At 46.3% G+C, this 14,699-nt stretch overlaps 1 protein-coding gene across 4 annotated transcripts in view; it reads left to right on the top strand.

Annotated features, from left to right (window-relative positions):
• The window catches only part of gphnb (gephyrin b), a 63,505-nt gene extending 54,642 nt beyond the window's left edge, over positions 1 to 8,863 (top strand). For all 4 annotated transcript variants that reach the window (XM_072702863.1, XM_072702862.1, XM_072702861.1 and 1 more), the window contains 12 exons: positions 2,282 to 2,374; positions 2,682 to 2,737; positions 3,618 to 3,737; positions 3,828 to 3,886; positions 3,990 to 4,143; positions 4,237 to 4,358; positions 4,442 to 4,529; positions 5,111 to 5,184; positions 5,415 to 5,479; positions 6,671 to 6,774; positions 6,874 to 6,970; positions 7,656 to 8,863. In XM_072702863.1, the coding sequence (XP_072558964.1) occupies positions 2,282 to 2,374; positions 2,682 to 2,737; positions 3,618 to 3,737; positions 3,828 to 3,886; positions 3,990 to 4,143; positions 4,237 to 4,358; positions 4,442 to 4,529; positions 5,111 to 5,184; positions 5,415 to 5,479; positions 6,671 to 6,774; positions 6,874 to 6,970; positions 7,656 to 7,789 (1,166 nt within the window). In that variant the 3' untranslated portion in view covers positions 7,790 to 8,863. The remainder of the gene's footprint in view (positions 1 to 2,281; positions 2,375 to 2,681; positions 2,738 to 3,617; positions 3,738 to 3,827; positions 3,887 to 3,989; positions 4,144 to 4,236; positions 4,359 to 4,441; positions 4,530 to 5,110; positions 5,185 to 5,414; positions 5,480 to 6,670; positions 6,775 to 6,873; positions 6,971 to 7,655) is intronic.
• Positions 8,864 to 14,699: the final 5,836 nt, after the last annotated feature.

Raw genomic sequence — 14,699 nt, 5'->3', positions numbered from 1 at the left:
GCAGTCCATCACCTCCCCGTAGCAAATGACTGTCACGGTGCTGGTCATTAAGTGGGGATCCTTCGGCCTGATGGCGCCATCTATCTGCCGCAGAATGGAAAGCGATGGGTAGAGTAATGACCCTCTATCCCGGCCTCTCTGGCGTAACGGCCTCCTCTGCGTCGGTCTGAGAAGTGCTGGGGTGAGTGTGCCGCAAGAATTGAGTTGATTTCTCATGCAGATCGCATCCCTCCTGCGGCGCAATCCCCTTGACGAGGCACCTCGCTCACGTATGCAGTGATTAATGCGGGATTGTCTGTAAAATGTACTGGAAATAAAATAAATCTTTTAAATGCATCAGCCTTTCTGCAGATACTTAGAGATGTATTTTGCACACAACTTATGCACCTGCAGTGCTTTAGAGTCACTACTTAAGCTGATTATGCTTGCACAGCTCAGAGTCACAGCTCTAACACTCAGAGTCATAGCTCAAATACAGTTTTTAGGGTCACGACATCCACAGTCACACCACTGAGTTACATCTCTTCAGTGGGGTTTTTTACTTTTTTTTTGGCCTATTTTGGGGCAATGAATTATTTTGTGACATAAAGAGCAAGATATTTAAAATTTGTCACATTCCACCTAATACCGGTGTCCGTACCTTTTTGATGTTTGGCCCTTTTGCAAATTTTTCCACATTATCATTTGCTCTTCCTTTTCCACCACAACCTTCTAAGAATTGATCCATTTTTGGTGCTTGCTTTTGGGTCCAATGGCCACCCATCCCAAATATAGAGGATCGTCCTGCATTAGAAAAAAGTTAAATGCTGTGTCCTATTTTGAACCAATATAGGACACAAATTGTCCCATATTTCACAATTTACCCCCAGTTCAAGGGGTGCTGTCCCGTATTTCTTCAGATTGACAGTGGAGACCCTAGTGACTGTGAGTATTTGCATTCTGTATGTTCCTCTGGATGGCAATGCTCCAAGTGGTGAAACAGGTTCACAGCATTTCAGTTACGATACATGGCACCAGGCTGCTGCACGTTAGTCTTTAAATTGCCAAAATACCACTGTACAACCGATGTCTTTTTACTTTGTTTATTCACAACATCTCCTTTTTAAAAAGATGTGATGGGGAGTGCTTGTCTCTCCCATGACTCATATATATTACTAAAAGAGTCGCATTTGGTGTGCTTTACTTAAAATACTACCACACAATTGGCTGGAATCGCGTTCCTTTCTGTCATGTTATAGACTGATGGATGCTATCAAGCAAGGCTTATCGACAGCTTATCAGTTTGTCATTTTTTTTATCATTTTAATTTTATATGACGATAAATGATATATCAACTTATATCGCCCAGCTACAGTCCTGCTTTATTATGCCAAAGACAAAGTATGGCAACATTTACATGAAGCATAGCTCGACCAGTAGGGGTGCCAAAGAGCTAACATGCAAATGATGTCCTCAGTGTTTACGATGCGTTTTCGTAACTCTCGCAACCCCACAGCAATTACATCCTGACCCACAAAGGGGTTGTGATGCCCAGGTTAAGCACCTCTGTCTTACACCTTTAAGAGTCACAGCACTCACAGCGGCAGCTCTCAGAGTTACAACTCTGAGTCACAGCTCTTAGGGTCAAGACATATTGAGCCACATCTCTTACAGATATAACTTTTTTGGAGTTTAAGCACCCATGGTGGCAATTCTCAGAGTCACAGCGGTCATGGTCACAGCATTCAGAGTCACATTTCTTACAGATTTTAGAGTCCATTTCCCATGGTGGCAGCTGTGAGTCACAGCTCTCAGAGACACCGCATTCAGGGTTACATCTCTTATTGATACAGCTTTTTGAGTCGCAGCGCCCCAGTGGCAGCTCTCAGAGTGTCTCTGCGCCTGTGCGGCTGGCACAGGGCTGCCCCCCATCACCGGCAGGTTGTGTTGACTCTCATGTCGTGCGGTTCTCTTGGCCCCTGCCATTCAGTACGTAATCAAAGGCACCTTCAGGCCCAGCAGCGGCAGAGCGAATGGTGGGCAGCACGTCATGTTAAGCTCAGTGCTCCGCATTTAGCCCCCCGCGCTGTAAACGGGCCACGAGGCAGCACAGCTCACACGCGCCACATGAGTCACGTCTCAAACGGGCCGCTCCATCACACAAGCTGCGCTACGTGTGATCATGATTATTTGGGGAAAATCAGGACGGCCCAGAGATGGAGGTGACATACCTCACACACATGCAAGGCCTCACCCCCCTCCTTTGACGACCTTCCCCCCTCCCTCCCTTTGCCCTTTGCAGACGGGATGGGGCGAGTCCTGGCACAGGACGTCTATGCCAAAGACAATCTGCCTCCGTTCCCTGCCTCCGTTAAGGACGGTTATGCTGTCAGAGGTAAGAGCCTGACCCAGCAGATTCCTGCTTCCCCCATTCGCTCCCCCCATTTCACTGCTGAGTCATTCACTCACTCAGTTGAATCTATATTTGTACTCTATGCTCTAGAACAATGCAGTGCCCCCATTGGCCAGCTTTGTCCTATTGGCTGGCTTTGTCCTGTAACCTATATATTATTTGTGCTGTATAGTCACTGTCTCCATCTGCTGCTCCATAATCCTGCCCTCTGTACGGCCCTGTGGGACAGATAAGGGGCTGGGAGGCAGGGGGCGCTCTAATGTCCATTTCTGCCGCGCATTTGTCCCAGCTGCTGATGGGCCAGGGGACCGTTTCATCATCGGGGAGTCGCAGGCTGGGGAGCAGGTAAGTTCTTCCAGATTGAGCAGGTGCTAGTTGAAGTGACACCCCCCCCCCCCACCCAGCTTGTGACCAGTCTCACCCCCTGCCTGCATCCACCTGGCCACATCCACAGCCCTATGGCTCTTGTTTATTTTCAAATCTGCCTCTGTTTATAACCAGCAGCATATCTGCCCTGGATCTGAATGCTGCTCTCTGAAGAGCTGAAATGTAAATGAGCACAGCTGGAGGTGCTGCAGTGGTGTGTGTGTGTGTGTGTGTGTGTGTGTGTGTGTGTGTGTGTGTGTGGATTAGGTTTATATTACATTGTGGGAGCCAAATGTTCCCCACTGTGTAATAAAACCTGTTATTTTGATGTTGTTTTTCTGGTCCCCACAATGATCTGTGTATGCAATCAAAAAAGCAAAGATGACAAAAGTCTGATATTTTGTTTGGTTATTTATAGTTAAGGTTAGGGCTGGGTAGGGGTTAAGGTCATCATGTTGGGATTAGAGTTTTCCGCATAGAAATGAATGGAGAGTCCCCACAAAGATATAATTACAAACCTGTGTGTGTGTGTGCGTGTGTGTGTGTGTGCGCATATGTGGATCAGATTTCTACTTTCCACATTCTCCACTTTCAATTTGCATGTTTCTTTCAAGCTGTATGTATGTGTGTGGGACTAAGTATGTTATTCTGCAGACAAATTTTGACATAAATGTTAAAGTAACTCCTGAAAAACTGTCCCCACAACCTTTATCCAACAGAGAATGGAGTCTCTTTTTGGAGCTGAAATCAGGATTTTAGTTTCATTAGTAAATCCCCACATTGTGTCTGTGTGTGTGTGAGATGTGTGTCAGGTGTGTGTGCGTGCGGCTCCTGCACTAATGTGCTCTGTGCACCGCAGCCGACCCACACGGTGATGCCCGGCCAGGTCATGCGGGTCACCACGGGAGCCCCCATCCCCTGCGGAGCCGACGCCGTCGTCCAGGTCGAGGATACCGAGCTGCTACGGGAATCAGAAGATGTGAGTATGTATGGCTCATCCTGCCTGAGGGGGTGGGGAGGACAGGATGGGTGGGGCATCCGGTGACAAATCCTCCGTCTGTTTCTCCAGGGCACGGAGGAGCTGGAGGTGCGGATCCTGGTGCAGGCGCGGCCGGGTCAGGACATCAGGTGGGGGCGAGGCGGGGAGGGGGGTTTGAACCCATTCGCTGGGGTCTTCCCATTCGCCCTCCACACTCCGGGTTCACGCAGGTCCACCCCCCCTCCCCCCCAGGCCCATCGGTCATGACATCAAGCGTGGCGAGTGCGTCCTGGCCAAGGGCACCCACATGGGCCCGTCCGAGATCGGCCTGCTGGCCACCGTGGGCGTCACTGAGGTGGAGGTGCAGAAGTTCCCCGTGGTGGCGGTCATGTCCACAGGAAACGAGGTGAGCTGGGCGAGGCGGGTCTGTGGCAGGAGTCCGAACGCCGGGCTGGCAGGTCGCCGCTGCATCATGCCCCTGCGTCTCACCTACCCACAGCTGCTGAACCCCGAGGATGACCTGCACCCAGGGAAGATCCGCGACAGCAACCGCTCCACGCTGCTGGCCACCATCCAGGAGCACGGCTACCCCACCATCAACCTGGGCATCGTCGGAGACAAGTACGACCCCCCTGCTGCCCACCCCTCCATCTCTCTGCACTTTCTCCCTACCTATAACTGCCTTCTGTGTGACCCCCCCCCAGCCCAGACGACCTTCTTAATGCCCTGAACGAGGGTATCAGTCGCGCTGACGTCATCATCACTTCAGGGGGCGTGTCTATGGGGGAGAAAGTAAGTAGCCATGTTTTCCCAGAAAACCCCAACAAAAAGAAAAAGAATCAAAGCCAAATAAATTAGGCTGTCTGTGTGTTTCTTCTCCGACTGCATCCCGGATTTCATGTGATGAACTGTGCTACACCTAATGTTGGCATACCATGGCCGGGGGGGGGGGGGGGTGCTATGTTTAGCTACGTGTGATAATACTGCCATCCAGTGGTAGCTGAGGTACTAATGCTGACATACCATGACTTGGGAAATGCTGAGTTTAGTTATTCGTGATCATTCTGCCACATAGTGGTAGCACAGGTACTGCACGTGTGGTGTCCCTCAGGTCATTTCAGCTCAGCATTTAATCAAGCTGTCAGGCTTCCCATGTGATATTGACATAGAGGCGTCTATGTTTCTGGTACGGAGAGGCATAAGAGGAAGCAGAGAGCTGCGTTGACAGATGTTCCTCCGATCCGCTGTGTATTATCAGGAATGCCCATGTTTGTGACGTTTCCTGTTGAAGCAGGAAATGAACAGCATTCCTGCTACTGAACAGTGATCCTGAAACTTGGAGCGTTTTACCCAAAGATGCCATTGCCTTTCAGGACTACTTGAAGCAGGTCCTGGACATTGATCTCCATGCACAGATCCACTTTGGACGCGTTTTCATGAAGCCAGGGTAACTATACTGAATGATTCTTTTTGGTTGGCTGTTAGACTTTAGCTGGATCCCAGGGCCTGCAGAATCGTCGAGAGTCAGTAAGCTTCCTTTCCTATTACTGTAAACCTAAAAACAAAGAGACAAACACATATCAGTTGTGTAAGCATGAGGAAGAGAAGATGGCAGGGAGGGTGAGGATGTCGCCCTTCCTCGGGTACTGCTGCTGATGCTGCTGCTCTCTCTTTCAGGCTGCCCACCACGTTCGCCACCTTGGACACCGATGGCGCTCGCAAGCTTATCTTTGCGCTGCCAGGTAAGAGGGCCGGTCACACAGAGGCGTCTAGCTCCCCCCACCCCCAGCCCCCCGCGAAGCCCACCCAGCCTTTTAATCAGCGTAAATTACCCAGCATCCCCCATGCAGCTGCAGTCCTCCTGATCCTCCAGTCCAGACTGTCTTCCTATTGGCCGTCCTAAAGCCTCTGGCCCCGCCTCAGCCACCCCCATGGCACTGCCATTTGCCCCCCCTGGCTATTTCATGGACCCAAACAGACCAGTGCTGCCTCTTACTGACACACTTACCAGCGGACTGTGGCGAGCCACGTGCCAGATATCTCAGAAGTGCAGTGGTAGAGGAAGTACTCAAACAACAGTAACAGTAGAAGTAACCAGGCAAAAATGTACTCTAGTAAAAGTAAAAGTACCCCCTTGGGCTTTTTTACTTAAGTAAAAGTCAGTACTCGCTTGTAAATATACTTAAAGTTTCAAGTAAAAATACTTGAACTTGAAGTCCCTGATGCAATCGTATAACATGGCATGAAGTGTGAACTGTACATACATTTAGTTAAATATTAAATAGTGCTGTGTTTTCCAATTTAAACAGTTAAAACATGAAATGGTAGTTTACAATAAAAGCTTCAGAAATATATTCCAAAGAGGAGTATATTATAAAGTATAAATATTTGCTGTAACATGTAGTAGAGTAAAAGTCAAAAGTCTCCACGGCTAAATCTACTTAAGTAAAGTACAGATATGTGAAAAATGGACTTAAATACAACAGCAAAGTAAAGTACTTTGTTACTTTCCACTGCAGAAGTGTTAGACGTTTTGTGCCCTAAGAGAAAATAGCACCGTTTTTTAATTCTGTCTTTAGTTTTCGGTCTTGGAGTTGGAAATAACATTTGTAGTCTGTGTGACGGAATCCTGTCGCTCTCTGTACTCTTGGCTGGCATTTATAGAGTAGCAGTTAGTTTGCACATTTAATTGTTTCATTGTACTTTGACGAGGCCTCCATAGCGCCCCTTTGGCTACCAGATACTCGGTCCAGACAAGCCCGCCTTCTCCCAGCCACATGAACTGCCTCTCAGTATAGCACCACCCGCTTGCCTATGCCTCTTTCCAGCATCCAGAGAGTGGGTGCCTGATTCACTCTCAGTCTGGGTACGGTGCTTCAGTGGGGGGTCAGATCCTTCCCAGCTGGCCTTCCACCACCTCCTTTCTCTTCCAGGTAACCCAGTGTCTGCCGTCGTCACATGTAACCTCTTCGTCATCCCTGCCCTGAGGAAGATGCAAGGGATTTTGGACCCTCGACCCACCATCATAAAAGCCAGGGTAGGGGTAGACTTCTGATTGAATGTCAGGACCTCGGCGAAGTGGGGTGTCGTTTTGCTGTTGTATGTGAGGTCATCTCCGTGGGTTCTTCCTGCACAGCTCTCCTGTGATGTGAAACTGGACCCACGGCCCGAGTACCATCGCTGCATCCTGACCTGGCACCACCAAGAACCGTTGCCATGGGCACAGAGCACAGGTACACAAAGAGTCCTATTGGTACAAAGGACTTTTATCTGACCACTGCAGCATAAGGAGAGTGCTTGGGATTTCCCAGGATTCCTTCTGATGCTGTGGTTTAAACTATGCCGGGAATGTATTCAGCCCACCTGTAATGCAGTACTGATAGGATGGTATGTTACCTATCCATCAGCACCGGCAGGAATATGTCATACCCACCTGTAACACAGCACTGACAGGGATGTGTCGCACCCGCCCATAGTGCAGTACTGATGGGATGTGTCGCACCCGCCCATAGTGCAGTACTGATGGGAATGTGTCACAGCTGCCTGTAACACAGCACTGACAAGGATTTGTCGCACCCGCCCATAGTGCAGTACTGATGGGAATGTGTCACAGCTGCCGGTAACACAGCACTGACAGGGATGTGTCGCACCCGCCCATAGTGCAGTACTGATGGGATGTGTCGCATCCGCCCATAGTGTAGTACTGATGGGAATGTGTCACAGCTGCCTGTAACACAGCACTGACAGGGATGTGTCGCACCCACCCATAGTGCAGTACTGATGGGAATGTGTCACAGCTGCCTGTAACACAGCACTGACAAGGATGTGTCGCACCCGCCCATAGTGCAGTACTGATGGGAATGTGTCACAGCTGCCTGTAACACAGTACTGACAGGTATCCCTTGATGCTCCCCACAGGGAACCAGATGAGCAGTCGACTGATGAGCATGCGCAGCGCCAACGGGCTCCTGATGCTCCCTCCCAAAACAGAGCAATACGTGGAGCTGCACAAGGGCGAGGTGGTGGACGTCATGGTGATAGGGCGGCTATGATGTCATCTTAAAGGGACAGAGCGACGAGAGAGGCAGAAGTGGAGGGAGGAAGCAAGGAAAGAGGGCTGGTCCATGGTGCATGTCCACATATCATTGACTATTCCGTAATATGCAACGGCACAGCTAGTTTTTATTGATTTGGATAATGTTGATCAAGTATAGTCGACATCTTGAACACATAATAAATGATTACTTATAAAGATCATAACATTTCAAAGAAAGTATAACTTTTGAAGTTAAAAAGATCTTAAAAAGATTTATTCTGTAATATAATTATGATTATGATTATTATTATGATTATTATTATCATGCTAGGACAACTTTGTTCTGTTTCATTGCAATTGCTTTGTGTGTTCAATGCTAGACCAGTATAGCAGTAGCATTTTAATAGAGATTTGTAGGTGCCTGCCAGAAAAAATGCAAACGTCTTATTTTCTCATCTTTAAAGAAGACATTTATGAAAAAAAGACCATGTAGGACGACTGCCGATGCCCAAGAGTCCATCCTACTTCCTTTCTTACGAGTGGTTTAGGTTCCGCGCCTATGTTTCCCTTCTTAGTGTGCTCCATAACCACTCCACAAAAGGCTTTGCTTGTCGTTTATCTCGTGAGTTGTGTTTATGTGCACAGTGCCAAATGCGTGTGGGGGGGGGAGGGCCGAGAGCAGGGGGTAGGGAGGTCATGTGCCAGGATGCCCAAACCCAGAAACCTCCCTAAAGTCACCTGACCAGGTACAGCGATGCCCCATGGGGGCTTTTATTTGATCAAACAAGAAAAAACAGCTTCTTTAAGTGCTGACAGCCTTTTTAAATCAACTTACACGTGAAATGTACAGAAAAATAATATTGTACAGATATCTGTGACCAGCACTCCTAAAGAAATTACATCATGAGGAGACATTGAAAACTCTGTACTATAACGTTTTCTGTAATGATACTGAAACTGATGAAGACTAAATAATAAACATTCTTGATCATTATGTAAAAAATATTCCTTGTGGGGTTTCTTTTTTTTATTAATGAAAAAAAAAGAATCTGAATATTTTTTGTTATCCCAATAAAAAGTCCAAAGTCTGCTCATGGTGTCCATGAATTCTATTTATGGGTCGAGAACAGATCCTTTTATTTCTATTCATTTTTTTCTCTCTTCTTTCCTAGGTAAGCCAATGCATATGGTTCTTTATTTCAGCAGATAACGTCTTGCTTTAGAGCTGTGTTTTGAGGTCAGTTTTATGGTTTTGGTTCATCAGTGAAGTTGTATGGGTAGCACTGTGAGTCATGGATCCTAAGGTGTCCTCCCACAGTACAAAGACTTACTCTGAGTTACCCATAAGGTGTCTTTGTGTATTGAGATGAACCGACTTCCCATCTTGGGAGTCTCCAGCCTTGTGCCCTGTGAGTTCTGAGATAGATTCCAAGCACACTGTTGTCGAGGAAAATGGATGGATGTAATAAACAACTAGTAAAACATGTGTTCAACTGCATCATACTTTGGAGATCTTAGTTATTCAAGTGTCCAAATTCATGTAACCCCCAAAAAATGCAACATTATGTACATAATGATTTACTATGTGATAATTTCCACTAGCATGCCTGTGAGAATTGCCATGTTATGGTAACATCAAACACTAGCGGAATTAGCATTTGCTTGTCTATATTTGCATTACAAATCCATTCTTTTCAGCTGTTCTATAGTACTTTTTAAAGTAGGAAGTTTCAAGTTCCAAGTTATTGGGAATGCATCAATGCATCACAGTAGTAGGCATCCATCAGTCTCAGGAGATTATGGAGTTGCACTGGATGAAGGTTCTCATGCTAGTTCAGTTGCAGCGTCGAAGGTGGCTGGTCAGGCTAATGTGAGAGTGACAATCATGCAATGAGCACATATGAATATTTGGATGTTAGTCTGTCAGACAGTTATTGGGTTTTTTTCCTAAACCTCTTTGTCTGCAGGGCAAGTGTCTCTTCAACTCGATGATACCTTTTTTGATGATACCTATTGTCTCCAAGTTGATCGTTCTGAGGCTACACCTTTCCAGTTATACAGGTCATTGGCCAAAGCCTTCAAATCCCTCTTGCAGACATCTTTGTACTATAGCTGAGTCCTGCCCGTGGGACGTTTTCCCCTTGCCAGCTCTCCATAGAGGAGACCCTTGGGAATCCAGTCATCGTCCATCGTCACTACGTGGCGGAGCTAGCACATGCGTCTGTTTCAGCAGGGTATACATCCTAGGGATTCTCTTCAGGACAGTGTTGTTTGGCACTTTGTCCTGCCACATGATGTTCAATATGCCTGAGAGACATTGCACGTGGAAAGTGTTGAGCTTTCATTCCTGTTGGGCAAGTAATGTCCAGGTCTTGCTGCCATACAGAGGGGTACTCATAATGCAAGCTCTGTAAGCCTTGATCTGGGTGTACTCTGTCAACTTGTCATTGGTCCAAACTCTCTTTGTCAGTCTCAACATAGTGGTAGCTAACTTTCCAATGCGTTTGTTGAGCTCATTATCAAGCGATAGTGAATCTAAGATTGTTGATCCCAGATACACAAAGACATGGACAATGTCTAGTTCGCAGTAAGATATACTAATATCAGGTGGAATATCCATGTCCTGTACCATGACCTGGGTTTTCTTCAGACTGATGGTGAGGCTTAAGTTTCAGTAAGCTTCATTGGAACAGCTGATAAGCTGCTGAAAGTCTTCGGCTGATTGACTGGTAACTGCTGCATCATCAGCAAAGAGGAAGTCCCACAGGCATTTCAACTGAATTTCAACTGACTTAGCTATTGATCTGGAAAGGTTAAAGAGCTTTCATTGCACCTTGGTTCGGAGGTATATGCCTTCTGTGGCAGATCCAAATGCGTGTTTCAGCAGAGCGGCAAAGAAGATCACAAATAGTGTTGGTGCAAGAACGCAGCCCTGTTCAAGTAAACTTAGCAAACTTAGCTGACATTGACCCACCGTAAACTACTGTGCATGTATGTGTGAAAACACCTGGTGATGCTGAGGAGCTTGGGCAGACAATCAATCTTGGGAAGGATCTTGAGCGGACCATCTCTGCTGACCAGATCAAAAGCCTTGAGGTCTAAGAAGTCTATGAAGAAGGGCTGCCATTGCTCTCTGCATTTCTTCTGCAGCTGTCTGAGGGAAAAGATCATGTTGAAGGTAGATCTTTTGGTTCAGAATTCACACTGCAATTTTGGGTAGACTCTCTTTGCTAGTACTTGTAGAATCTTCAGAACAACCCAAGCAAATAGTTTTGCAACGATGCTAAGGAGTGAGATGCCGCTATAGTTATTACAATCGCTCCTGTTGCCCATGCTTTTATACAGTGTGACCATGTTGGTGTCTCCCATATCTATTGGCACTGCCCCTTCTCTCCAACAAAGATAAAAGATTTCATACAACTCAGTATTAAGCATTCTTTTGCAGCACTTCTAGACACTGGCAGGGATGCCGTCTTCCCCAGGTGCCTTGACAGGGGCTAGACGATCCAGAGCCTTCCAGGTTCATCAAAGGTTGGTTCTCTGTTGAGCTCCTCCAGCATGGGCAGACACTCGATGGCATTCAGGGTGTCTTCAGTGACAGTATTCTCTCTGAAATACAGCTCAGAGTAATGTCCGACCAAGCGCTCCATCTGTTGTGCCCAATCCCAGATTATCTCACCTGTGACAGATTTCAAAGGGGCAGTTTTCCTCGGTGTTGGTCCCAGAGCCTGCCTGATTCCTTTGAACATCCTCCTGATGTTGCCTGCATCAGCAGCAATCTGTATCTGAAAAAAGAGCTGGAGCCAATAGTTCTTGGCGCATTGCCTAACACTGTTGAACTTTGCTGCAAGCAGCACGAAGAATCTGCAGGTTCCATTTATTGGGGCTGGCCTTATATGCGACAAGTGCATGTCTCTTCTGCTTGACATAAGGTAATAGTTCTTCGGAGTGGGCCTCAACCAGTCTGCTGACTTGTTGGTCTTCTTGTCAAAGGTGGACATGGCAGTGTTGTAGAAAATATCCTTGACAAGCAGTACATTTTCTTTGCATGCTGTTTCATAACAGGGAGTAATCAGTATCACAATCAGCACTCTAGTAGCTACATGTCAGCATAACACTGGGCAAGCTGGAGCACCAGGTCAAAATTAGATCAAGTTGGTGTCAGTGCTAGGATCAAGGATGTCTCCAGGAGACTTGATGCTGGAAATTCATGTTGAAGAATGTGTTAGTCACACAGAGACCATGATGGAAGCAGAGCTCCAGTAGGCATTGGCCATTGTCATTCATCCCTCAATGCCAAAGCGACCCAATCAATTAGGCCAGGAGTTGTAATAGGTGCCGACTCTGGCGTTAAAGTCACCTAAGATGAATAGAGGTTTGTTTTCAGGGATTATTCTGATGGAAGAGCTTATGTCATGCCCTGCTCGTCCAATCCTCCCGTGTGCCAAACCCCCTCACTACCTCGTGTGGAATCCCTGTGCTTACCAGCTGTTTCTTCTTGTTGTTGATTAGTCCAATGTATTTAAGTCTGCGATAGCTATGTTTTCCCCAGTCCAGTCACTAATGTGGTGACGTCCGTCTTTTGCTTTGCCTCATGTCCCGTGTTGTTTGCTAAATAAATCCCTAGTCTATCCGATTCCTCAGCTCTGGCTGCTGCTTCCCCAGTCCTATGCACGACAGCTGAGGTCATTGTCTAACTTGTCCTTTGCCTCTGACGAGGAAGTGGGCTAGTGCATAAGCACTGATTAATCTGGCAGTTCCTAAAGAAGAGTTCAGCTGGAGGTACAAGATTTGCTCAGTTCCCTCAGTGGGTGGAACAATACATCCCAGCAGGCTGTTCCTGACTGCAAAATCCACTCCATGTTCTCTGACATAATCAGAAGGCTTTCCCTGCAAGAAAAAGGAAAAATCCTTCTCTCCCACAGATCCTGATCCCGGGGCCCTGGTCTTTTGCAGGGTGACAATATCCATCCTTAGTCTACTCAATTCCATATCAATAGCTGTAGTCTTGTGAATGCTGCACATTTTTGTAGGTTGTCGTACAGACCTGGTGTCATTGTCCTGACATTCCAAGTGCACAACTTCAGGGTATAAGTTCCCATCTTCCTGCTTCTTGGTGTGCAGTTGTCAATATGCTTGTCGGTTTTCACCCGAAACTCCTCACACCCAGTGAACTGTGGTGAATGTGGTGAGACAACGACTGGCTGGGGGCTGTGAAGCTCAAAGCAGGTGGTAGCTACCCAATGAGGGGCGATGACCTCTCCCACTGCCAGAAGCAGCCCCTGGCATCTAGCTCTGCGCCAGTCGAGCTCTGTGCCAGTCACTGGTAACCTACTATTTCCTGTGTTGTGTCATAGCAGAGCTGCAGTGGCTTCTCCAGTGCACAAAGCCTGGGTAGGTCATCATGGAGGACAGGGTGTTACCTGGCAGTTTGCAGTATTAGTCAGGTACAGCTCGGTTCCTGGTAGCAGTGGAAAAGAGCAAACAGTAATAGATTTACCTGCTGTTAATGGGAAACTATTTCTTGATGTAGCATGATGACTGACAAGATGGTATATTACAAATTAACAGGAATCCTGAAATGTGTAATACATTACATTTACTAAATAATAATAATAATAATAATAAGAAGAAGAAGAAGAAGAAGAAAAAAAAAAAATAAAACCATTTGCACAGCAGAAGCATCCATAATGAAGACCAGAGATTATGTTCATCTATGTATAGTTCAGTACAGTTACCCTGGCTTCATGAAAACTCGTCCAAAGTGAATCTGTGCTTGGAGATCAATGTCCAGGACCTGCTTCAAGTAGTCCTGAAAGGCAATGGTATCTTTGGGTAAAACGCTCCAAGTTTCAGGATCACTGTTCAGTAGCAGGAATGCTGTTCATTTCCTGTTTCAACAGGAAAAGCCAACATGGGCATTCCCAATAATTACACAGCAGACCGGAGGAACATCTGTCAACTCAGCTCTCTGCTTCCTCTTATGCTTCACGCGTCTCTGTCAATATTACATGGAAAACCGGATAGATTTAATGCTGAGCTGGAATGACCTGAGGGATACCAGGCGTGCAGTACCACCGCTACCACTAGGCGGCAGAATTATCAAGCATAACTAAACTCAGCATTTACCCAGTCATGGTATGTCAGCATTAGTACCTCAGGTACCACTGGATGGAAATATTATCACGCGTAACTAAACATGGCATCTGCACACATATTTTTCGATTATATCGATATAGTTGGAACAAATCGATAAAGAAAAAAATAGCATTTAAATTGTTAATATCTATTATCTGCCCGTGCTATCCACTGCGCAGTTATACGGTTGGTGGGTGGAGTTCGGTAGAAAGAAAATTATGGGGCTATTTATGGGGCTATTTGTTGTAGCAAAATTATTTGCAAATGTGTATAGAGAGTTGTGTGACTGTATCTCAACCCGTGTGTAGGTAATCAGATTTGTAGATATATAAAAGAATTTGTAAATGCGTACTCCACACACATTTGCAAATAATTTTGCTACAGTAATAGCCCCATAGAAAATAGTTCCTAAATGAAACTGCTCACTACAAGGTCTGTGGTCTGTCGTCTAAAGTAACCGGGTCAATTATTTTTGGGAGGAGACATTGCTATTGAATATTTTAAATGTATTTTGGCACTTTAATCAGCAGAGAAAGAATATCATTCAGTCCCATTATATACGAGAGAAGTCTGATATTTCTACGGTTATCTCCAAAGCTAAGCAACTCTCACCACAACAGTCTAGATCAGAGGTCGGCAACCTGCGGCTCGCGAGCCACATGAGGCTCTTTGACCACGTGATTGCGGCTCTTCTCAGAACGATAAGCACGTTCACATTTTCATGTCTTAACATATTATGATAATGCATTCGTAAATATAAATGATTTATTTATGTGTTAATATTATTA

This window comes from Paramormyrops kingsleyae, chromosome 19 (assembly GCF_048594095.1).
Source record: "Paramormyrops kingsleyae isolate MSU_618 chromosome 19, PKINGS_0.4, whole genome shotgun sequence".
Taxonomy (NCBI): Eukaryota; Metazoa; Chordata; class Actinopteri; order Osteoglossiformes; family Mormyridae; genus Paramormyrops; species Paramormyrops kingsleyae.
Note: the sequence above shows the minus strand (reverse complement) of the source record. Positions and strands in the feature narration are given on the sequence as shown.